The following is a 24679-nucleotide window of genomic DNA, read 5'->3' as shown; positions in this document are numbered from 1 at the left end:
GACTAGTGACACTAAAACCATTGCATAGACATAGTTGGAGAGACAAAATTCATTTGGGTTGCAGCTGTAACAGCGTAGCAGTAATATGATCCCAAACTGTAATGTCTGAATGATGAGCTCCCAGAAGCTAGGCTGCTGCTTTATCGAGCCACTGTTCCAACTCATGCAATGAATCACTTCCTTCAAGCAAATAGATGCTGAACTGATTATATATATATGTGTGAATGAGGCAGAAATATAGATTACAATTATTATAGATTGATTATCTCAGAAATGTTCATAAATATAAATTAAATTTACAGCTCCATGGGGTAGGGGGCTGTGCCACAGTCATCTCGGGCAGCAGGGGGCAAGGAATATTTATTTTCTCATCATTTTTCTTTCCCCCCAAAATCCCTGTTCATTTCATCCACAAAAAAAAAGGAGTAAAGAACAAAATGGAATCTCTCATGCTGCTGTAAAAGTCCATGGTGAGCCCTATCTTACATGTGGCGTGCAGCCCTGGACCCCCCAACTCAGCAAGAATATAGTAGAAAAAAAAAGGTATAACAATGAGAGAAAAAATACATCGAAGCATTGAACAGCTGTATGAACAACAACTATATAAATTAAGGGTTGCTGGCCCAGAAAAGAGTTGCTGGAAAGGAAGATGATGGAGGCATACAGAGTGACTACTGTTGCACAAAAAGGTGAACAGGAAAGATCCGTCATTGTTTCCCAAAATCCAAGCAGTAGAGAGTATCAAATGAAATTATCTGATGACAAACAGAAAGTACTTTTCAAATAATGCATACTTTAGCTGCGGAATTCATTGCCATGGGCTGCTGCTGGATGTCAGAAGTTTACATTACCTCAGGAAGTGTTTAGCTAAATTTCTGTAGGAAAAATCCATCAAGGGCTATTAAACCAAAGATACTACATAGGAATCACTGAGTTGAAGATGAATGGAAAAGTGTATGAAGGCAGTATTACTGCAAGCTTGCACTGTTGGAGGCAAATGTTTTTGGCCACTCTCAGTGTCAGGATATGGGGCTACAGTGAATCTTTAGTCTCACGCTATAAAATGTTCCCCTGTTCTTCATGCGGGTAAAATTAATTTTGGTAAAATCATGAATGCATCAGAAGTGAGTTCCTATAAGTACATGTAAAGCTTGTGAAGTATAAATATTGTGAGATGTATTTACAACAGTTCAATTCTATAGTAACCATAGTATATATTTAAGTTGTTACTGTGCTATATATTTAAGGAGTCTGTTTCTGAAATGCCAATACCTAGGGTAACTGCTTCCATTTGATTCACTATTGAAGGCTGAGAGTGTAATTTATCCTGCTTTTATAATGTACTGCACCTTTCTGCGCTAGGCTACAAAATGAAAAAGGGCTTGCTTCAGGTCAAATTGCTTGGTTATTAGCATGACAATAGCTTGTTCTTTAGAGAAGAACGGAAGATGCTTCTCTATATAATTACAGCAGGATGGGAATTAATTAGGGATTCCTGAAGGCAAGGAAGAAAGCGTTATTTGCGAGGGCATTTATAAAAGACAGAAGAGTTAGTGAAAAAAATGTATGTTCAGCTTCCTGCCTAGCTGTGCCACTAAGCCTACCAGAGCAGATATGTGCCCCCTGCTCATGTATTCTGCACTGCACAGTTTCTGTTGTTCACTTAAATACTTTGAGCACTCCCAGGATAGACTTAAGAAGGCTGTGCAATGGAGGTATGCAGGAGATTAATAAATAAATCTTATGAAGATCCATATTTCAGAGGTGTTTATAAGCTGCATGCCTCTGGCTGGAAAGTACTATTCTAACAGAAGGAATTTTTCAGTAATACACAGGAGCTCAGTGGGACACAAAATCTTTCTATAAAGACAAAGTTGCTGAGTTCTCAGTAGGTTTTCTTGAACTCATATGGGGGTCAGGACTATCCAAGAGTCTCTGTGACCCATGAGATTAGGTGAGCTAACAGATGAGCTACTTAACTACCCTGTGCCTCAAGAAGTCATTTATATCTTTGCAACTGGAAGAGGAAGCTAGCACTGCTGACGGGACAGCCTGAGAACACTGTGCCTGTGATGTTTTGCTTCCATATTTCACTCTTTAAGAAAGGTGCTAAACAGAGTTTTAACAATTAATAATGTCTACAGTGTTGTATGTACTTTTTCTTTTTAATTATTTAATACTTTTCCTGCTTTTATGTGCAAACTCCTAGGCATGATCTTTCTCTCATTTTACTAGTTTTACCTAAGCGTCATCTCCTCTTCGCTCACACCAGTGTAAGTTATGATAATTTCATTTAAATTTTGCTTTAAACTGTAACAAAAGAGAAATGATAGTGTTTGGGAACTGGTGCCACAATCCAAGAAAGCCTATTTCTTTAATTTAAACAAGTGTTTACAAAACTACTGGTTTATACTTGTTACATATTTTCTTGAATTGTGATGAATTGAGTTCCTTAAGAACCTGAATAGATACAGTGCAATCTTGAGAGAATGCTGTCACACTATGTTCATTCCTTTTGTACCAACTCACTGCATTTCTGACACACTGTGATTGTAACTTCTTTTAAAAAAAGCAAAACCTCACTGATTAAGTCTGAATGTTTTTTCTGCACTCTTAATATTTGCCAAAAATAACACCAGAACCCATCGGATGAAGCAGAGGTGGTTGTAAGCAATGAAAAAGCAGACACGTCTTTAGAAGCAGTGGCTCCTGATAAAGATGAGAGTAAAAGCCCAGAAGCTGCAGAAGTGAAACCTAGAAGAGAAGAAATTAAAACCCCCAAAGCAAACCTGAGGAAGTTTTTTAAACTGGTAAGCAGGGCATTGTGAATTTCAAGATTTTTAGAGTGATAAGCTCATTGCAAGTTTGGGGGTGGCAACTTTTGAACATCTTTCAAAATAAAGAAATATATCTATATGAGTACAGGAGTGAAGCTACGCTTCCAAATCACATAGCCCATTCCCAGAAGCGTATGCCTGTATTTGACCTTGCACCACTCTGAAAAGACCCCCTTCTCCCTTTCTCCCAGTGGGTAGGTAGCGTTGCTGAAGAAAGCAAGTCCTCAGTGCGGGGTGTGTGAGGCGCTGCAAGTCCCCCGCTGCTCATTTCGTGTTCTCTATCTCCCTCTCGTGGCTCTGCCGGGAACATTCATGGTGCTGCCACAGCTCCCAGCACCAGCCCGAGTCTTGTAACTAACTTCAGCGAGCCCTGGCCCCTTTTTGCAGTCAAGGCGGTGTGGGGCAATTCATGGAGGTCTTCATCTATCTAGCATTCCTGATTTCCACCTTGGAAATCTCACGCCTTTTGCTTTCACAAACTGTTTCCAGGAGGTGATGTGAGGCTTGGGGAGCCTGCTCCTAGATGAAGGCACCTACTATTAGCCATGGTAGTACCAAACATCCCCGTACCATTGTAAATCCTGTGCTTACTTCAGGCAGCCACATTTTTAGTAGTGAAGCCCTCTTTGGCCACTTACGCTAGGTTAACTAAACTGGCACATAATACGATATAACTGCTGCTTCAAAGATGTTCTAAGGTAGCTAACAAAAGAAAGACACAAAACAGAATCTAATCCTCCCCAAAAGAAAGCTGGAGGGAAGAAAAAGAAAACCATTGAAACACAGTGGTTGAGGTGATAATGTGGCTGGCATCTTGTTGTGGTTAAACGTATGATCTACTGTCCTGGTGAATTTGTGTACAAAAGACAGTTTGACAGTATTCTGCATCTACCATAACTTCTTCAAAAGCGTCTAGAAAAGCAGTCGAGAAAGGAAATAATCCAAGCCTAGGACTAAAACTTCTCTGATTAAAACGGTAACAGGATTTATATGGCAATTTATCTATTTTGGCAGGTTTACAAAGGGGTATGAAAAAGACTTTTTCATTAATGTCATTTTAATTTTTGGCAGCTACATGGTGTGGGAGTCAGAGTAGCTTACACATCAAAATGTGAGAAAAAAAATTTTCTAACACTGTAATAAGCAGCCCAAGTTGTTTGTATACTCAGCCACATGCATACACAGCTGAGACCATTCACGTTGTCAAAGGTTAAATTCATGAGTCAGACCCTGGAACGTACAGGTGCTCCCCTAAATCCTGATTTTTTTATTTTCTTCTTCCAGAATATTATACTGTGGCTTTTACTCTTTTAGGTTTTTTGGCAGCCTCAGCACAATGCATGATGGGTGCATTTACCTTTTTTTTTTTTTCTTCTTCAAAGTGACTTTATCACATAGCTACTCTGGTGTATTTGAGGATCTAAGCTAAAATTTTTAAGATCAGCCAAGCAATCATGCACCCTGTTTGCATTTAACTCCAAAGGACACTTAGTGAAATCAGTATATTTGAAAAATCTCAACCTTATTCCTAAATCTATGTTTTTTCAAGGGGTCATGTGGCCATCCTGCATAGAGGTTTCTCACCTAGACATGTTAGGAATGCAGAAGGTGAATCAGGAGTAATATGTATTAAATACTAAAGTTTGAGGCAACCATGACCTCAAATCATGTCACTCTACCCCCCCCCCCCCAAAAAAAGCACTGATTAAAAATAAAGCTGTGTTCCACACCCATCTTAGTCATCATGGAAAAAAACAGAGAGCTGTGTTAAAAAGCAGTAGCTGTAAAACTCTTCTAATCAGAGCAGAAGGTTAGTCCAGATTTGGCCTAGAAAGACAGAACTAGAATGTAGACAAACATCCACCCATATGGAGAATAGAACTGTATTAACTGTGTAACTAGTCTTGCAGCTTTATGAATCCTATAGTGTAGATTGACTCTACTTTTGACTATCAATTCCAAATAGATCCTGATTATTTTAGTATATTTCTTGTCCTTGAAGCATGTCCCAAGTAGTTTCCAGTGCATAACTTTTGGATTATCAGATAGATGCCTTCCTGTTGCATAGAATCCTAGCTAGGTAGCTGTCATACAGCTGTACGTGCTGTCTGACTGGTCACCCATCTTGCTTAGAATTGCTATTTCTGATTCCTGAGGCAGACAGAAGGATTTTTAACTACTGCTAAACAATTAGCCTCCGTAAAGCTTTTGAACTATTACACATGCTGACAATGAATAAAATGTTTAGGACTCCAAAATGTTTGCTGGCTTCCCCGTTTACACCTTCATCTCCCTTCATAAAGTCTTGATTTCCTCACAAGAGATTACATAGAGAAAACAGGGAAAAGTTCCAGCACTGTGAGGACAACAGCTAGGATGAGTACTGTAAAGAGAGGTTTAACAGGGCCCTCTTTGCCCAGAATAGCTATATTGTCAGACTGTACTGGAAGGTATAATTTCCGCTCAGAAATGATCTATTTCCACTGTACTTTTCTCTTGAGGTCTGGCAACCCTACAGTAATAGCCATAAACTGGAGGCATTCCTGAGCCAGCTTTTAAATAACCAGCTCACATCCCAGTAGCTGTGTAATTCTGGCACCATGAAGCTCAAAGCAAACTCATCTTGTACTTTTTCATGGGCTGCCATTTGCAGCTTCCACAATCTTCATGCTAATGTCATTAGTCTGCTATACATACTAATGCTGGTTAACCTAATGCTAACTCAAACATATGAGACTTTACACTGCACCTCTGACTACAGCATGAACATAGATCTGGAGGAACACAGCAAGATCCCGCCTGACTCTTGACCATTCCCTTACACTTTCTGCATGCGTGTGAGATCTCAATTCTTAGTCCCTATTACCTGAAGCACCAGGGATTAAAATGATAAGTTAATGTTTGCATCTCTTCAACGTGTCTTTCAGTTGCAAAACTGAACAAACCTTAATCAGTACCTAAATGTGCCTTCTGATATTTCATCTTACATGGGTGACGCTGTGCCAGGAAGGTTCTAGGGGTGTGGGAAATGCCTGGAAGAGAGAGTAGAGCCTGTACAAAATGTGCCATCCATGTGATGCAGGTCACTGATTCATCTGGCACCCCCTGGCTTGTTGCAGATGGAACAAGTGATGAATTTGTGTAAGATAGGATCTTAACAAGCACAAGCGTTTAAGTTTTCTGAAACAACTGTGCTTGTTGATGGGATAGAATGTGGCAGGACTTTCTCAATAAAACTCAAGCTCCTGTTGGGTGATTTATTTTGTTGTTCAGTCTCCAATCTAGCAACAGATTGACTATTGCTCTCGTTGCTGAAAGAGATTGACTTAATTTTAAATTAACATACTCATCTATTGGATTTCTCTTCTGCCTGCAGAAGATGATCTAAAGGTTTCTTTCTTTATAAATTCCTGCAAAGATAGGAGACATTTGCACTTTATATATCCTTTGATATCAGACTAGCTCCTTAAGTCAGGAGACTAAATGTGTCCCTTTATATCTTCATATAACAGAATAAGCAGATATACAAGGAAAAAGAAGGCAAGCAAATTAGAAAGCTAATGAAGGAAACACTTTTTATGCAGTGCATAGCACACTGGTGCTCTGTGCTACACACTGTTTTAGTATGATTTTTAAAAGCAGAGAATAAGGATTGTCATATTTGTTCATATTGAGAAAATCCACAGTTATGTTACAACTGAGATGCCTAAGAAAAGGCCAGTTACCTTCTTAGAAGTCAAGGCTGGGATTCAGAAAATTAAGTTTAAATCTACTCCACAGACTATTGTGAGTCCCAAATAGGCAAGTCAGTTATTCTCCATGTACCTTGTATGCTTTGGGGATCGGGGGTATATTTAAGTTATCAATTCAAAAAAAAAAAAAAAAAAGGGAAGAACGTTAGACTTTAGGCAATTTGATGAAGATTTGTATGCTTAATTTTTGATTGTTAAACAAGATGGAAAGTCCCTGATTATTACATAACCCATAGAGCCCTCTCCTCTAGAAAGGAACTGAAAGAAGCTATTATTGCTTGTGTGCCTGGTGGGAAATGCCCAGCACTACATGCGTTGTCATCAGTACTCCACAGTATTATTACCAAAGTTGGAATTGTTCCATGTTCCCAGTGAAGCTTCAGAGAAAAGAGGTTTGTTCATGCTGGTTGTAACTAAAAACTACAAAGTCTGAGTCTACCTTAATCTACCTTAAGTAGACTTAAAGAATGACAGAAATACTTTTCCTCCTACAAAACACTCCTTCTACAGAAGGAGTACTCCAACACTGGTCTTCCTCCTATCCTTGATTATTCTCCAGAACAGAAAGTACGATCAGAAAACTATCTGCTGTTCAGCTTCTGCGTTGAGTTCCTTGATCTATTTAGGGATCTTCATACTGAAAGGAATCTTTAAATCATCAGATCACCACAGAGAAAGAAACATCTAAGCTTAGGGAAGGAAAAGTGACATATTCTGCTCAGACAGTACCAGCACAGGCCCACAGCAATTAGACATTTAGATCCATAGCACCATAATTAATGCTGTTGATGTAAGGATAACCGTTGCTAGAAATAAGGTTATGTCGCAGGCTGCCTGCTGACTTGCTAAATGCAGATGTCCATTCTTAATTGGTATGAATTGCTTGCAACTGCAAGGGTCACAAATGTCATCGCTGAGGCTGAAATAGGAGAGGGTTAACTAAATGTTAGTATGCTACAAAAGCTATTGGGAAATTGTGGTAAGAGACAAAGTATTGTTTAAAGCCCTGTGATTCAATGACAGATGAAGAAATATCGTTGCTATTTTATCTAACTAGGCCACACCTTATACATGAATACGAAATGTTGTGCTGCCACTTGAAAATGTCACTCGTGCTTCACTAATCAAAATCAAATAGCTATCTTATATACAGAGTGGGATATAACTAACCCTCCAACGCAGATGTCTTAACAGAAATGGCTACATCTGAGCTAGTCACATAAGGCTTTCTTTAAAGACAACGAATAGAGGTAAGCACTTCTAAAGATAAAAAAGTAAGTATCTAGAATAGGTCAGATGATCTGAACCTGGAAGTTCCTATTTTTCTCCACACAATATAAACAGAGATGTGAGGCTGGATAAATCTATCCAATCTTATATCTGCAGAATCTCTATTCTGAGATATTTTGTGGGCAAATTAAAAACATAAAATGGCATTCTTTAATTAGAATGATCAGAAATACTAAGCTTAAACTGAGGTTTATACCCTTGTCTTCCCAATAAATTGACTGGCAGCAGAGATGGTCTGAAATAGCACTGGCCTCTGCATATAAAATGTCCAATTTCTGGATTAATGAAAACACTCCCAAACTGAGTAAATCATGCTGGAATAACAAAAAAGGCTATTTCCAAATTAAGTGCCTGCAGTTGTAGGAATTATTTTGCAATGGCTATGCTGGCCCCCTGCCTCACATGCAATTAGCTTTCTGATTCAAGAATAATTATTTTATGTTGTCCTACATTAATTTCCCTTCATTAGTTACAAAAATGTAGCAAGTCTATTGCCTGACCCCACCCTTCTCCATTTAAAGATATGCTGATCCACCCATATGGCCACGGAAAGTAGAAAACACTTTCAGGAACTCAGCAGCAGCAATTCCAAATGATCAAAGCCAAGAATAAGAAGTTAGCAGTGCTCCTCCTGAGCGAAATCCTTACAGTCAGTAGGTGAAAGTGCCACTGAAAGCAGTAGGGAACTTTGTCTAGGTAAGGACCACAAGGCCTTTACTCTTCTGTGTTCTTCTGGTGAAAACTCAGAGCGATTATTAAAGGTTGGCTAAAGCTGTTCTTTTTTAAAAAAATAAAAGGTAGCAAAGTGGTTGCTTTTATAGTGTAAACTTTCTTAACATCGTTACATTTCTCTGAAGGCATTTAAAGAGTCACTGAAATAGAAATGAAAACTAGATCTTATCACAATACATCTTCATACACTCTGGACTGAGTTACTAGCCTGTAATGTTAAGACAGACCACACTGTGCTTCCTCTTCTCCATTTCTACAACCTCTCACACAGATAAAAGCTCTCATGAGCATAAGCATGCAAGAGTCTGAGCAAAGGCATGCTCCAGAAGGAGAATATTTGTTCTCACAATTTGTAGCAGGTAATGAATTGTCATAGAGTGGTTTAGTTTTCTATCGTGCTGCTGCTACATACTGATTTTCCAAGGTTTTATAGGAAAATTAGACACTGAAACAGATCCTTGTCATAACATTGTACGTAGGATCAAGCTGATAATGTTGTGCTGCAAGATACAAACCTACAAGCTGCAGAAAAACCACAAATCCGCTTGATCTATCTTTAGAGCAAAAGTCATATCCTTTCATTGTTTTCATTGAATTTATGCAATGAAAAATGACATTTAAATTCAGGCACTTTGAAATTCTGGAGTTTATTTTATGCTTTGCTACTCTGTGGCTTAAATGATACTCAGGAGAATATCATGTTGAACTCTCCAGCATGCTTTTTAATTAAACATGCACATATCATCATTTTTGTTTCTTTTATATTACTAATAGTAACCAAAATCCAATCTAATTGTCACTGATCTTATAATATTCACTCATTGAGCCAGTTTTGTCAAACAGGTTTTCAGGTTTTTGTTATTTTTAAGATAGATACAGGGGATCATACCTTAAAAATATAGTTCAGAGTCAAGATTTCCTTTGAATGACTTGCCTGTGCTACAGCCTCAGGGTCTGCTTTGATTGCTCTGGCTAGAAACAGTGGGCAGCAAGAAGAGCTGTCACCCTGAGGTACACATTCATTTGAGAGGGAAGGCATAAACTGGAAATTGAAAATTGTGAAAAATGGATGACTATGACAAAATATAAAAATATATCTATGAAGCTGAGTAGGTTTTAATTATTCCCTATATGCACTAATATGGTTAAATAAACAGGAAGTCCCAACAGATAAGATAGGGTTGTCCCTGAAATGCAAGCGAAAGCTCTTTTCTTGAAACGAAAGGGTTGATAGCACTACCTGGTTTATCAGATGACATGATCTCTGGTCCACTGAGACCCCATTCATATTTCTCAAGCCTAAATGGGAAAATTGCCTTTGAAAAAACAGTTACATCACTTATAAATGATCTGGGAAAAATCTACCTTAGAGATGTGGGTATTTCAAAAATGTCGATAGATACTCTGAAATGTCTGGTTTTGTTTTAGTGTTGTAGAGAACATCCTTAAATTGAACCTTGCATTGTTTGATTCATGTGTGTTTTCATATTGCTTAAAACAAGATCCGAGTTAGAAGTCCTATAATCCTTTGTTATTTTAGTCAGTCAAGGGTGATGGAGGGACAACCAAATCAGAAGAGGTAAATGGGCCAAACCCCAATCACCAAGTAAGTGCCTGGATTTTTTCATCTTTTGGTGATGGGTTCCTGTCACCTACTTCCATACACCTCGTAGCTTTGGAAATGTAACAATCACTACCAGAAAAGTGATTCACGCTAAGTTTCATGTATTTATTTATTTAATTAATTATTTATCTCTTTATTTTACCTATTCATCCTATTAAACATGATTTTAAAGGATCACTGTCAGATTAAAAATCATGTTTTTTTTGAAATGTTTTTCTTTTGTTAAAATAAAATACTTAAAGTGTTTTTATGTTCAGTTTTGTTTCTCTCTCTCTCTCTCTCTCCCTCCCTCTCTCTCTCCCCTCTCCCTCCCCATTATTTTACTTTCTGCACATTCCTTGGCTTAGGCAGTGAAACGAACTACATACATCTAGAATAATTTTTATTTTGTAGATTTACTTGTGTTTGCTGAGGATAGAATCATTTAGATGGAAACTGCATGGAAGAAAAGTGAAAGTGAAAATGAAAACTTTTCACTGAAATATAAGAAAAAAACATGACAATAGCTCCTCCTTATTCTTTGTTCTGTGATTCTCTGTTCATAAAATCTGAACCAAAACTTTGGATGTGACCTTTACGTTACATTCTTCACAGCTTGAAAAATACTTCAGAAAATCACTTTTTCACTGGAAATGCAAATACTGTTATCTTTTCTGAGTGAAACCCTCATCTGTTACAAGTCCAGTTCTTCAGCATGATTAACACCAGCAACAACAGATAAGAATTAAGTTCTGTGTATAGACATAGGGCTTTCTTTAACCCAAGAGAAAAACTGAAGTTATATTGAAAACTGGCCTTTCAAATTTTCCTTATTTTCTGTTTTTATTAATAGCAAAATGATCTTCTCACTTTTCCCTTTTTCATGATGTCCCATGATACTAAGGTTAATCTCTGCAAATTATTTCTCTAAGAGCATCCCAGAATATAGAAGGCTTTGTACCGTGATCTTTGTTCCTTATTTCATACAATAGTTTGTTCGGGTTTTTTTCAGACAATCCAGTTAGGTGACTAAAAGTTACAGTCCTGGGTCTATTTCTTATTATTTTAAGTAGCAATCAGTTTCTTTCCATTTTTTTAAACCAACTTATAAGTCCTCCTTCTTCTCTCACTTATACTGGTATAAATTAGCATAGTTTTACTATATAAAACCACTCGGGAGAAGAATGTATCTGCTTTTGTGACTTTTTCCTGTTTTAGAATTTGTGTGAAACAATCATCTCCTTAAATTATCCTGTAGTGTTTCTGGAATGCTGTGATTCTTGTTCACTTTTCCTTACTGCCATTCTGCATGCTGCAGAAATGCATTAGAGCATTGATCCAAATTCCACTGAAATTTATGAGGTCTTTCTTTTGCGTTTAAAAAGGAGCCTTGGATTAAGGCCTCCTGTAACACGACAGGGAAAAATACTATCCCGGTAATCTTTTATTATTTTTTTTCAGTGGCACTGAAGATCAGATCAGCCCAGGTTGTAGATCAACCTTTAGAATAAGAAACATTAACATGTTTCATTATTCATAGCTTTCACTTTTTATTTCCTGAGCTGCTCCCATCAATATAAAATATGTCAATTTCCTGCCTTTCAGGGTTAAGATGAAACACCTCAAAGAGATTATCTGATTTTTTTTCTTATTATGCCTGGGAAATATATTATGAATATTTTTAAAGTGTTTTGTTTGACTAACATCAAAGGCCCACACCTGCTCATAGAAATAGTCCTGTTGCCTCCAGTTTGGATTTGACTGCAGTACTGTAACTACAAGGCACCTATACAATCAAATACAAGTGGTAAGGAAGATTCTACTGCAATTTTTCACCCACAAAGTAAACCCACAGATTTCACAGAGTGTTAATACAGGACAGAAGTTGTTCTGGCACCTTTGAACTCAGACCTATCCAATCTCATAGGAGTATTTTGGGTGATGTGGTTATTTCTGAACTGAATATGCATATCTGCAACTGCACCAAAGAGATACATTTCAAAAGCAAACCAGGGCAAATTACAAGGATCTTGTAAAGCTAACTGATGGGGCGAGCAACCGAGTGCCTCCCTTTTGGTAGCTGAAGTGAGTCAGAATGAAAAACAGACAGAATTACATTTGGGTTTATGAAGCTCCTTGTACTAGGAGAGATTCTGCATCACTTGGGCACTCAAAAGTGCATTGAAGCAGGTCTCTTTCCTCAAGTGAGGTGAACAAGATGCAGATAGCATGCAATGTCTGTATAGTTAGACCTAGCAGTCCTTTTGTATTTTGAGGTTCTTGAATTTGCTTTAATAAAATTTTAGCTTTCAGACTGCCTGTGGTGCATGGGGCTATTGTTCATAGGACTGCACCTCCACATTTCATGCATTGTCTTCATGTCTCTGCTGCAGAACTAGAGTAAAGAGAATGAAAAAAGGCTAGCCTCATGACTGTATATTTTACATGTAAAAGCAGACAAATCGGATATAAGCAAATATACACCCACATATAAATGTCTGCCCTTAGGAAGGGAATTAGTTAAATATAAGCACATCTTTTGTTGAGGACTTAAGCTGAACAGTCAAAACTGAATGCATTAAACAGTTGCTGCAAGAAAGGTTCTAATAACTAACTTTTTTTTTTTTTTCAAAGACTGGGTAGGGAAAAAAGGAGAATCAAATGAAAAAGGCCAGTAGTAGCATTGCCATCCCCTCTCTTTCTTGTTTCCCCAAAACAACCCCAGAGATTGAGTTGAGATTTTTTTTTGAAATATATCTGATGATAGGTTTATTTGCATACTATTTCTCTAGAGTTTCTGCTTTCAGATTTTTCTCTGATATCATGATGTTTAAAAATGTCTTTGTTTTTAATGAAAGCTAAGCTTGTCACGTAAACATATAACTGTAGGCTTTTAGAAGAACACTAAACTTTTCCAGAGTAATGATAATATCCCAAAGTTGGGAAAAGTACACATCATTAAGCTCTAAGCTATCGCCTGAGCGCAAGTGTCAGATTTCCAGCATTTAAACATGACAAATTTGCGCGCTTAATTACGACAACATTTCTATTATTATTTTAATAGATAAATAAATAAGGTAATATGATTTTTGGCATAAGGAAAAAGAAAATCCTATTTGCAAGCAGATTTCCTAGCAAAAACATATCTAGTTATTTGCTACTACGGAAACAGTTTCCTTGTCTTATCCTCTTTGTTTGCCAGATCTGAATTTTGTCCTGTGAACTTCAATCACATGCCGTTCTTTTCTGAGTTTCAGAATCTTTGCCTTTCCTATAAATAGGTGCCCTGTCATTGTGTTTATCTTTGGAATATTCACTGTCTCTTCTTTTGCATTTCTATGCGGAATTTTCTGTAACACTGGCCTTCCATAGGCAAATCGTATGTTGTTAATTTTTGGTGGAATGTTGCAATTTTATAGAGGGGACTTTTATTTATCTTTCATTTTTTATCCTTTACTTTGATGTCGGTTACTTCCTTTCTCTCTCAAACCTTACTCTTGCACTTTTCGGGAACTTTCACAGCCCGGGATGCAGAAGTTGAAGGAGTCACAGTTGAAAGTGCATGCCTATGACTGTGCATCTTTCCGTCCGTGTTCTCTGCCTCCTAAAGGAGCTTCAGCATAGACAAACAAGTCTATGCAGTAATGGCTTGATCTTGCAGTCTTTGCTCATAAGTAATCCTATCAAATCTCCCTGGGAGTACTTCCCAAAGTCAAGGCTGCAGGAGTCAGTCTCAAACTTTGTAAGTGAAAACCTGTTGGATAGCAGGATTTCTCCCTGACAGGTGGCCTTTCATTTTTTAATGCATTTATGGATCGCCTGCCAAAATGTTTACATTTCCCCACTAAAAATAACCATTGTTTGAAACTGCTTTAGACATCAAACTCCACAGAGAGGCCAGTTGCCCCAGCTGAAAGTGAACCTGTGGGCCAAAAGAGCAAAGAGAGTTCAAAAGACAAGAAGTCTACAGTGGAGCTGAGCAAGCAGAAAGGCAACAAACAGGAAACCAGAGAGCAGCCAGACTTCAGAGAGCAGCAAACAACTGAGACCGATGCTATCCAGAATGGAGGAGACACTTCAAAGGAACCCTCCTTCAAGAAGACAGAGAAGAGGCAGTCATTTGGAGGGTTTTTAAAGGGCCTCGTACGTTAATTTCATCCTACCTTTTAAAGTCATTATGCAGCTGATTTAAACACCAGACCTGTAAATTGTTTACCACATGAGATTCGTGCTCTGGTGCACAGTGCTCCAGATGGCACAGGGGGTTAGAACACAGGAGCGCAATTTTACAAGCAGCTTTCAGGACTAAGACCAAAAAACAGCAATTTTTTTAGTCAGAGGCTAAAAAAAACTTGGGCCTTGGGCTTCATAGGCAGGTACATTTTATGATGGGACAGCTACAGTTGTTCCCACACCCCTGTTTTAGAGGTTCATGCCCTGGCTACAGGGATGACTCAACTCTCTCCCTGTAGCAGGTACTGAACAACCTACAAATTATGGTGTATATATAAAGGAAAAGTGCGGGTTTACCAGAGTACATCTGCCTGCAACGATGGTGGTTCAGCTGCTGCTTCAAAGCAGCGTGGGCATCCCCTGCAAGAAGGGGTAAATGAACCTCCAGGAGAAAAAACAGGGTAGACCTCTTGGTGGATGGGAGCTGACAAGTGCTATCACTAGGTAAGCTCCTTGCATTATCAAGCAGTAATAGACTAGTTAGAGCACAAAAAATACGGGTGTATTTTTTCTTCCTACCTTATTTTGTAAAATCTCACTCTTGGCTTGCCATGCTCCCTTCACCAAAACCTGAAATGTAGATACAAAAGAATTCAAGATACTAAAAATCCAACTTTCTACAAGGCTTGGTATTACTGATGCAACTAGAGCTTCCCCAGAGCCCTCAATAGGTGGGAACTCTTCATCTCCTCCTCCTTTTCTTTTTTTCCTCCTCAACCACATTCAGAGGTCAATGCAGAAACAAAAACACAAGCTAGACCTGGGGCTACCTTTCAAGCTTCACTGCAAGAGGGCAGATTTCCATTGCTTTTTATAAATCAGTTGAAAGGAAGCAGATTACTCCTTTTTCCTTGCAATCTGCCACAACAGCAATGAATCCACAGAGCTATGAGGTCACTTTTAGCATCTTTTGGAAAGCTCATTTGCAAACTGAGCTTCATCACAAATTCTAAGTGCTGCAAAGAGTCTAAACTGATTTGACTACATCACCTGCAACGCTTTGTAGTGAATCTGGTTGCTGTGAGACTTATATAGAGCTTTTACTTTCTTCCCTACTCTGCTTCTAAGGCTGTAATAAAAGGAAAAAACAGTTAGGCAGCCCTCCAGGCTTGAAAGAAGAAAAGTCAAGTAATACATATTGAAATGGTAACACTGATGTGAAAATTAGCTCTGTTAGAACGCTCGGTTATAAAGTTAGGCTGCTATACAGACCACTATGACTCATTTTGAGGCAGATGTTTTTCCACATCATAAGAAGTGTTTAATTTACACACATTTCACAGAATTACTCTATATCCTACAAAGAGCTATTTGCATTACCAAAATAATTACATGTTAGCAGGGGGATTAAGAACAAAAGAATGAACTCTTTCTGTGGGATTTATTAATAACTGTCCAGCCACTTCTGCTTTTTGTGTTTCACCCCACTGTTCTGCAGTAAAATCCTGATCTATTACGAATCAGTGGGATTTTCCTGTAGATTTCAATGGAACAAGGAAGTCATGGAGCTCACCTATCGTAACCAACAACTTCCACTGACTTCCATTAATCTATGGCACCCACTGAAATCAAGAGGAGAAATCTTTTTACTTAGCACAACGTGAAAAGGCCAGGCTGTTGCTTTATATGTATCTGTATGTTATACTAGCTATATGAAATTATCAAACACATGTATGCTCGAGCATATGCACTTTTCTTTCTTCACCTCCTGCCTCCAAATTGCTGCATGAAATTGCCATTGTGTGTCCACACAGTGGTGTGATTGTGTAACATGTGAGTCACACTCACAACCACGGTGTGTAGCTGTAGTATTCTGCAATCTATACTTGAAACTGCCCTTCCCTGCTCCTAGAAGTGAAATCGGGAGCTCTGTTACTTAAACCACTTAGAAAATGGTAACAGATCTCTTATGTCAACTGGAGGAAAGGAGAAAGAGATACATTTTTCTGGCGTACGTTATCTAGAAATAGGTAAATGTTAACTACCTCTGTTATTTCTGGAGATATTCGAGATTTGTTTTCCTGGTCTGGAGATTTGCTGAAATTAAGTCCTGAGAGCCTTCCTCTGCCAAAATTCTCACAGAAGCTAGTGTATGAGAATGGGCTTCTCTGCTTGTTGACAGTTGTACTTTATTTTGTATAATGTCATTCACACAAACCGTATCCAAAAATCTTTTGTAGAGTGTAACAATAGATACAAATTTAGAATTATTCCAGAGAGATTAGGAAGTGTAACCAAGCAAGGAAACATCCTTTCAAGTGCAAGTTCTTAAAACACTCGGAGATGCAGGAAAGGTATCTCTGATTCAAAGGAGAGGAGAAAGCTTTTGATCAATAGAGGAGAGATTGTACAGAAGTAAAAAGACCATACTAGAGAAAAAAAAAAAAAAAAAAGGCAGAATAAAGGCATAGGAGGAAGAGATGCTCTGTGAGATAGTTTTGCATGTTCAAAGAGTATGCCAGACAGTTCAACTGTGTAGTCCGTTATCTTCTGCTGTATTTATAGAGGCCAATAGTATCTCCACATCTCCCATTAATAGAAGATGGCACTTTAAAAAAAAAAAAAGCAAAGTTCTTGATAACACTATAGCTGATTTGACCAGTTTATTCTCCTTTTGAACTGGGGAAAACAACCTGCTCCTGAAGCGTTTAAGTACATAGTCCCATTTGCACTGGACATTCTGGCTCCTTTCTACAAGAAGAATTAAATTTAAAACCAAAGAGATCTGTGTATGAAAAATATTTCACAGAGAATGACCACCTCTCTTCTTATTTCTCTAAGAAGATTACCCACACCTAAGAAACCTATTCTGCAATAGTTCCAAAAAATAATCTCCATATCTCATATGTGATCAAATTAAGTCTCAGGAAGGTGTAATCACTAATCTAAAAGTATTATATCAGAAAGAAACCAATCCTGAAATTTCCCTTCAAGATAACAGCTCAGGTACCTGGTAACTACTTCTCGGACAAAATATTGAGCTCTATGCTGAGAAAATGGAAGATATTTAACAGGAGATCCAATAGGCCTTACCTGCTCACATAATCCATGCCCACTGAGCTCTCCCTAAATTCTGGTCAGCTATTTCCATAGCAGTATGTTAACAATGTTCTCTCTTGAACCTGTTGATTTCTCTGGAAAATGGCACAGTGTAAAAGGATGTCATATTGCAGGAAAGCAGTTGACGAGAACACTTCAGTTCAGGCATCTGCTCCCATTTTAGGCCAACAAATGCTGAAACTTTTGATACAAATGGAGCCACTTAAACAAGCAAACAGTGCTATGGCACAACTTGCATGGTTCTGGCACAGACAGTAAGGTCCAATGACTGTTCCTAGAGCAAAAAAGATGAATTTGTAACCTAGATAATTAGACAGATTTGTATTTACAAAGAAAAAAAAAAAGGATAAAGGCATTGTTTTCTGAGCTGAAATAAATAACTCATACTGACGCTGTTCGAAGCTGGGAGCGCTTAGCATGCGGAAACTATCCTCCTGGCCTATTCAGATCAGAATTATTGGGTATCCTGACAAAAACTTCTGATGAAGACAAGCTGAAAAATCAACTACCCCAACTCCATGACATTCCTACGTACGCACTTTAAAGGGTTCTGCCAAATTAAATATGTTCCAGCTTAACCGTCACAAAGGGGGACAACTTCCACTGAGCTTATGAGGGTCATAAAAAGTAACGGAGAGCAACTTGTGAGCCTATGGCACTTATGCTTCTGAACCTGAGAACAGATCTGGAATTTGTCCATTAAAAGCACAGGAACAAAGCTCTGTATTTCACAAAAGGCTTGGAAATTCCAGTTTAACAGGAATCATTGGTGAGTCTCCTTCCAAGCTTCCTATTTTAATCAGCAAGCCACCTTGAAAATGGGTGCAGCAGAGAGACTGTAGCATAGGCAAACACTAACATATGACAATGTTCTGCAAATGTGCTACATGAGTCAAAATGGGGATTATCTGAAAGGATCACCCAGTCTGCATCATTTATAGGAAATGCAGAAAATAGTATCATCTTATTTCCTAGGTCAGCCTAGAAATGGTTTAATATCTTTATTAAACCATGCACAGGAACCGTTACAGCTGATAGACCCCCAAGTTAATCTTGTAATGTAAGAAATCATCTAACAGTCTAGACCGTTAGGATTGCTGGACAAATTTGGAATGACTAGCTTGTTTGGTACTGTTTGATAGGCATTAGAACCTGTTTCAATATATTTTAAGTGTTTCTGTATGCTGCTGGATACACATAGCCAAAAAACATCACCCTGTTCTACTGTTTGTTCCAAATTCAACAATGATGTAAGTAGAAGCAAATCCATTGCAGTAAGCAGAGCTGTAACTCCCACCAGCACAGGATTGCATTTAGCAAAAGGCAGAGGATTCTCTCAGTCCGTTGTGATTGTTAGCTGCTCTTTTTCATACTGAAGATTTTCAAAGGTGAAAAATTAGAAGGATACAAATGAATTTGAGCCTAATCCATATAAAAAATACTGCCGTTACCTCCCTAAAAGGGATGAGGAAGTCAGGATCTTTCACTCCCCCAGTCTGATACAGAACAATCCTATGGTGACCTGAAGTGATGAGTCAGGTTTCCCATGTGAAACATAACTGTGTGAAAGGACAATTAGCACATGATTCTTCACAGTTCGTATTGTAGGGAAAGCATTTAGCAGTCAGCTATAGCTTTGTCACTATATTACTCTGCTAAGCATATAACGATTTAGGTGTCTGGCTACAAACAGGATTTGCATCCACATACAGTGTTAACTGTAACCTCTAAAATTTGTGGAGCCATTTTGCTGTTCTGAAATGTTCAATGGCTTCAAGGCCAGTAAAACTGGGTCAAGGCATCTTAAAATAACGCCCAGCTTTTGTCAATTATTGGTCAAAAATTTAGTTGGTGTATCTAGACCAGTGCATTTCCTTCACCTAAGTCAGATTAGTGTCCTGAACTAGTTCCAAAATGAAAATTTTATTTGTAGTGTAAAACAGTTGTTTCACTCTAACATTGTCAAATAACTGTCATAACTGTCATGCATAAAAGTATTTAACGTTCCTTTAACTTAGAGCAGTCCAAGGCTGGCTATAATATAACTATTAATCATGCTTGAAGGACTCTTAACCCAGAGATCATGGTTTCAGTGAACCATCTGGGCCAGGGATATTTTAATGAGAATAATGCCAGACCTAACACATAATTCCAGACTTAACTGTTGTGAAATGTTCAACAATATTTATAAATTTCTGTATCTTATTTCACAGGGTCCCAAAAGGATGTCTGATGCCGAAGTGCAAACAGATCCCGTGTCTATCCTACCTGCTGGGAAATCCAAGTAATGAATACACTTGGCTGCTGAAGGATCAGCAGCTCTCTAAAAGCTCCCATGCAGTAAAGATGACTCATTATCTTCCTTTATATGGCTGTCATCAAATGCCTGAGGCTAAAGCAAACATTGGTGTATCATTTAGGGTATATCATTTACAGGATTTGTTGATTAGATGCTAGAAAGTTAACTGTAAAGATTAAACCAAAACTCTGTCAAGAAGCAATGTGTAGTATTACATTTAAAGAAAGGTCCTGTGGATGATTTTAAGTCTATGGAGGGTAGTGCATGTAAGGTAAGAAAGTGGTAGTGAATTAAATAAATGACAGAAAAAGTGCATGTGACAAAGGAATGCAGTTTGTGCAGTAAGGCATGAGAAACAAATCCTCAACTAGTGAGCTTTACAGCAGCCAGGGAAAAAAAAAAAAAACTCCTTTGATAAACTTTATACCTAAAAGTAAAAACAACCAAGCCACCTTTTGTGGTTTTCAATAGTGCTGAAATTAGCAAAGTCTGCAGTATAATAGAATCAGTGGTTATAAGGTTATGCTTCATATTGGTTATTAATGTAAATTAAAAAGCTAAAACGCAAAGGCTTTACATGATTGAGACAACTTCTCTCTTGTCTTGGTGAGGTGGGATAACAAATTAAAAACTATTTAAGGTTCTAATAGGCACGTACAGGGGCACCCACGTCCCCACTGCAGTCCTAACTCCAAGGCTGTACCTACAATCCTTCTATTAATGTTTTTCAGATGATAGGAAAAAACCTTAGTTGTTTCATCAGATACTTGTTTATATCATACTTGTAATTAATCCTAGTAAAAAACAAAATCAAGGCTGACCAGGTCTCTCCCTGCTTCACAAGACTCTCGTAATAACTGTAGTTAAGAAATTTGACAGAAAATTTAAGATTTCTGTGGTTTATTCAACCCTGGGCTAGCTCAGACAGGGAACAGTGGGCCTGACTTTTTAATTCACACTAGCATCTGAATGATACTGTACTGTATATTTTGATTTCCTTATGATGAAATAAACTAATACTTATCCTTTCAAAAAAAAAAAAAGTCATCATTTGCTTCTTTAATCCTAAAACAAAGGGTTTGTTATTTATGCCCCTGTTTTCTGGTGATTGCTGTGGCACTAAGGCATAAATCTATCACATAAAAACTGCCTAAATTCTGCAAAATCTGCAGAATTACATTATTTACTAGTCAAAAGACAGAGGTAAAAGAGCCATGTTTCTCCACAGGAAAAACATTGTAGGCAGACGATATTTTTGCAGTGGCCTCTGCAAACCTGTGGACTTGTAGTGGAGGATGAAAACTTGCCACTGGTTGTATGTGCACACAACACAAAAGTCTGCCTTCGTTTTTCAGTTGTAACAATACCTTCTGTTCTTCTCCCTGGCACAATAGGTCTTTGATGCCACACAAAGTAATATTAATCAAAAGTGACTGCTTACAGATTTTAGACCTGATTCATAGTAACCTACTTCCACGTCAGTGTAGGACCAGTGACTTCTGTGGCTCCTCATTCATGGCAGCATAAGAGAAGAACTGGGTGTGTTATAGCCAGCAAAGCCGAAAAGAAAACACACTGAAAAGGAAAAACCTTAGGCTTCTGTGCTAGAAGAGCGTATAGCTTTAATTAGACCAGTGCATGTAACGTTACATACAGTGAGACATCCACCATAGTTACATGCTGGTATGAAAGTGCCAGATATCAGCACAGTGATTGTTATCAGAAAAGAGGAATATGCTATACAGCGCCTTCAGACTGGTGTAATTTCCTCTATATTAAGCATCTAAGCAATCTGCAGTTAAAAATGTGCTCTGGGTAATTAATTATATTATAAATATTATTATTATAGCCAGATCAGGCCTGCCGAAGAGAACAACTGGAGAAGCTTCTTGGTCTGCAGTTTAGGAGCAGATCTACCCTGACTGCAGATCTGTAGTTCTAGAGGCAATTAGGCCTGGTCACCACGTGATTTTGACCATATCACTTGGCAATGGGGATAATTTCAGGAATCAGGAAATCCTCTTGGCAGAAAAACAAGAAAAACAGTAAGTTTGGCTGTGGATGCCCTTATGCCACTCAGATATAATTGCAGATGAAATAACGGTTAGTGTTGGCACTGCCTCCCACACAGAAACTCCCCATTTTGTTTGATTCCTCTCCGATAACAGGAACAAAAGCTTTGAAGAAGCGGAGTCAGCCTTCTCATAAAGCAGCAGCACATGAAGCCCCAAGAGGAAGAAAGGTCTTAGGAGACACATCCACAGTTAAGTTGAGCTTCCGCATTCCAGATGACATGTAAGAAACATAAAAGTACAGCTTTTATGTTCAGGCCCGGTAAAGCTTAAGCTTAACGAGTCATTTGGAAATCAAAGCTTTGGAAAAGGCTGCAATCCAAGACAAATTAAAAAACAGCCAAACCACTACAGTGCATTAAGGCTCTGTTGTCAACAAATAAACTCTATCTTTACACATAGGATCTTTTGAGTGGAATTGAAGCAAGTCAGACTGCTTCAGTGATCTTAAGGTATGTCTCCTGCAGGCATTTTTTAAGAATTTTTAAGAACCAAATGCAATCTCAGAAATACAGAGATACCCCATGGAATGAGTTTAAATTGTTACCTTTTGCATAAGGAAAGCCTGCCTCCGCTGTCACGAGCGCTGCTCCTCGCAGGGTGAGTTATCTGTAGGCCAGACTCTGCAAGCCAAGCACAGAAAAACAATCAGATTTCGCACTCAGTTCAGTGCTGCAGGTTTCCCTAACCTGAAAGCAAATTATCTGCCATGAAAGTATATTCGAGCTCAATTGTTCTGCTCTGGAAGCTGTCCAGATGTTTAACTTCATTAAACTTCAAGAGGGTTTTTATAGATAATTCCTGGTAAAACTGCCCTCAGCTGACTGTTACATATACAGCCTGAAGAGAACAATGTAATTTCCGGTATTAAACAGTCCACCCATTAATTGTGTGTATAACCAGCAGCTAATTACCAGGGCACACAAAATATGTAATAGCACTTTGGCTGCTATTGTTTATTTGTGGTAAGCATTACCTACAGCCTCTTCCAAGACAAAAAAGAAGAAGAAGAAGAAGAAGAAGAAGAAGAAGGATGTGGCTGGTGGTTACTCAGGTGGGGCCGGTCCGTACCAGGCCGGACCCCCGCGGGCTCCGCCTGCGCCAGCGGCCGCCGCCAGGCCTTGCCTAGGCCATGACTCCGTGGCGGACCGGCTGCGTCACCGCGTTACGTGACTGGGGGTGGGGGGAGAGCACTGAGGTGGCGCCTGGGGAAACTGAGGCAGTGCTGAGAGCGGGGCCCCCTGTGGACGGCCATCTGCTCAGGCAGGCTTCTAGGGGGCAGCCGCCATCGCCTCTTCCCCCGGCGCCTGGCTGCTTGCTGCGCCAGGCGTGCGTGCGGAGGAGAACCTTGCCTGGGGCCGCAAAATGGCGGTGGCGCGGGGAGAGGGAGGGCGCCGGGCGCGTGGCCTGCCCGCCCGCACGCAGCTGCTGCTTCTCGGGTTGACGCCAGAGCAGCGCGGGCCGCACGGGTGGGCGGGTGGGGGGAGCCGCCCTCTCGGCCCGCCCCCGGCGTGGCACAGCGCGGCCGTGGGTGCTCGGCGACGAGGCCGGTTCGCGCCGTGCCTCTCCGAGCGCTAGCGCCTTGGCTGTCGGCGGCCGAGGTTTGGGGCCAGGCCTTGCTCGCGCTGGTTTCGTACGCGGAAAGGATAGCGTGATAAGAGAGAAAACGGAAAGGGCTCGCGGCGCAGACGGGTCGCGTGTGGCGGTGGGAACTGACCCTGTTTTTTGAGGTTGTGTATGGAATAGCTCTGATATCTGTATTCTCGTTTGAGAGTATCATGAAGAATCTGGATATAATATAGACTCCACCTTTTCTGGATAAAGCAGCCCAGGTCTTTACTGGCAGCTTCAGCAGTTTAGCGGTTCTGAGAACACGAAAACAGGAAATTCTGCACCAGCCTTGACAGAGGCTGAAGATGTGTATGAATTCCTTAAAGATTGTATTATTTGTTGAAAACAGATTATCAGCAGCCTTGACGAAGAATATATCTCTTATCAACGCTCTTTGCTTTTACTTAATCATTTCCTATTAAATTTGTCACCTACTCAACTGTATAGGAAAACAGCCTGCTGCACAGGAAGCATTAACAATTTGCTCTTAAACCGGAAAGGTACAAAGTCCAAATTCCTTCTTTACCACATCCCACTGAAAGCAGGTGATGCAGCACTTGACACAACCCCCCTCACTTACCTTTACACAGAGTAAGAGTAAGGTCCTTTGTGTTTCTTGCAATGCATGGAGAGCGATAAAGCCCGGCCCTGGACACGAGCAGACCCGGTCTTTGAGGACGCTCAGACCATGATTAGGATTTTGCAGACTCATCTCTGCTGCAGTACGTGTGAGCTCTTCATTAGAGCTGTTTAGAAAACATATGGGAAGTGAGGATTAATTTGCAGAGTTATCACTGTTTTTTTGTCAGCAGTTTCTAGTCAACTGGGGAAATACGTTCTTAGTTGGTATAAACTGAAGTTCTATTACTCAGGTAAACGAGACAGGAACATCCTGATATGTTGAGGCACTGCCGTCACAGGAACCTTTCTCTTTGCAGCGTTTGGTAAGTGGCAGTGGGTGTCGGTGTGGAGGAAAATAACTGCTCACTGCTCGTGCAAAAATTTGCAATTGAAGCTTTTTTTGTTTTTTAAACGCTGGTTTACACTATTGGAAAAAACATGTAATTGTCAAATGACCTATTCCTGTATAAGCAGATTATATAATCCCTGATAAGCAAAAGACTGACAGGAATAAGAGCATATGTCTGTCTGGTAGAACTGAAAATCTTCCTATCACTCATTCACTTTAG

The 24679-nt window shown here is 39.3% G+C and overlaps 1 protein-coding gene and 1 long non-coding RNA gene across 10 annotated transcripts in view; one reads left to right on the top strand and one right to left on the bottom strand.

The window, feature by feature from the left end:
- Nucleotides 1-20838, top strand: part of BCAS1 (brain enriched myelin associated protein 1) — a 59189-nt gene extending 38351 nt beyond the window's left edge. For 6 of the 8 annotated variants that reach the window (XM_068911939.1, XM_009684015.2, XM_009684013.2 and 3 more), the window contains 4 exons: nt 2640-2810; nt 10152-10217; nt 14091-14357; nt 19721-20838. In XM_068911939.1, the coding sequence (XP_068768040.1) occupies nt 2640-2810; nt 10152-10217; nt 14091-14357; nt 19721-19795 (579 nt within the window). In that variant the 3' untranslated portion in view covers nt 19796-20838. The remainder of the gene's footprint in view (nt 1-2639; nt 2811-10151; nt 10218-14090; nt 14358-19720) is intronic. The other 2 variants (XM_068911938.1, XM_068911941.1) reach the window with 2 other exon arrangements.
- The window catches only part of LOC138061461 (uncharacterized), a 28552-nt gene extending 4336 nt beyond the window's left edge, over nt 1-24216 (bottom strand). The window contains exons 1-3 of one of the 2 annotated variants that reach the window (XR_011135229.1): nt 24070-24216; nt 22426-22501; nt 14967-15017 (exon numbers count right to left, since the gene is read on the bottom strand). This is a non-coding gene — a long non-coding RNA (uncharacterized lncRNA). Of the gene's footprint in view, nt 1-14966; nt 15018-22425; nt 22502-23230; nt 23337-24069 lie in introns of those variants that run through there. The other variant, XR_011135230.1, reaches the window with a different exon arrangement.
- Nucleotides 24217-24679: the final 463 nt, after the last annotated feature.

Source organism: Struthio camelus, chromosome 18, assembly GCF_040807025.1.
Source record: "Struthio camelus isolate bStrCam1 chromosome 18, bStrCam1.hap1, whole genome shotgun sequence".
Taxonomy (NCBI): Eukaryota; Metazoa; Chordata; class Aves; order Struthioniformes; family Struthionidae; genus Struthio; species Struthio camelus.
This window is presented reverse-complemented; position numbering and strand designations above follow the sequence as displayed.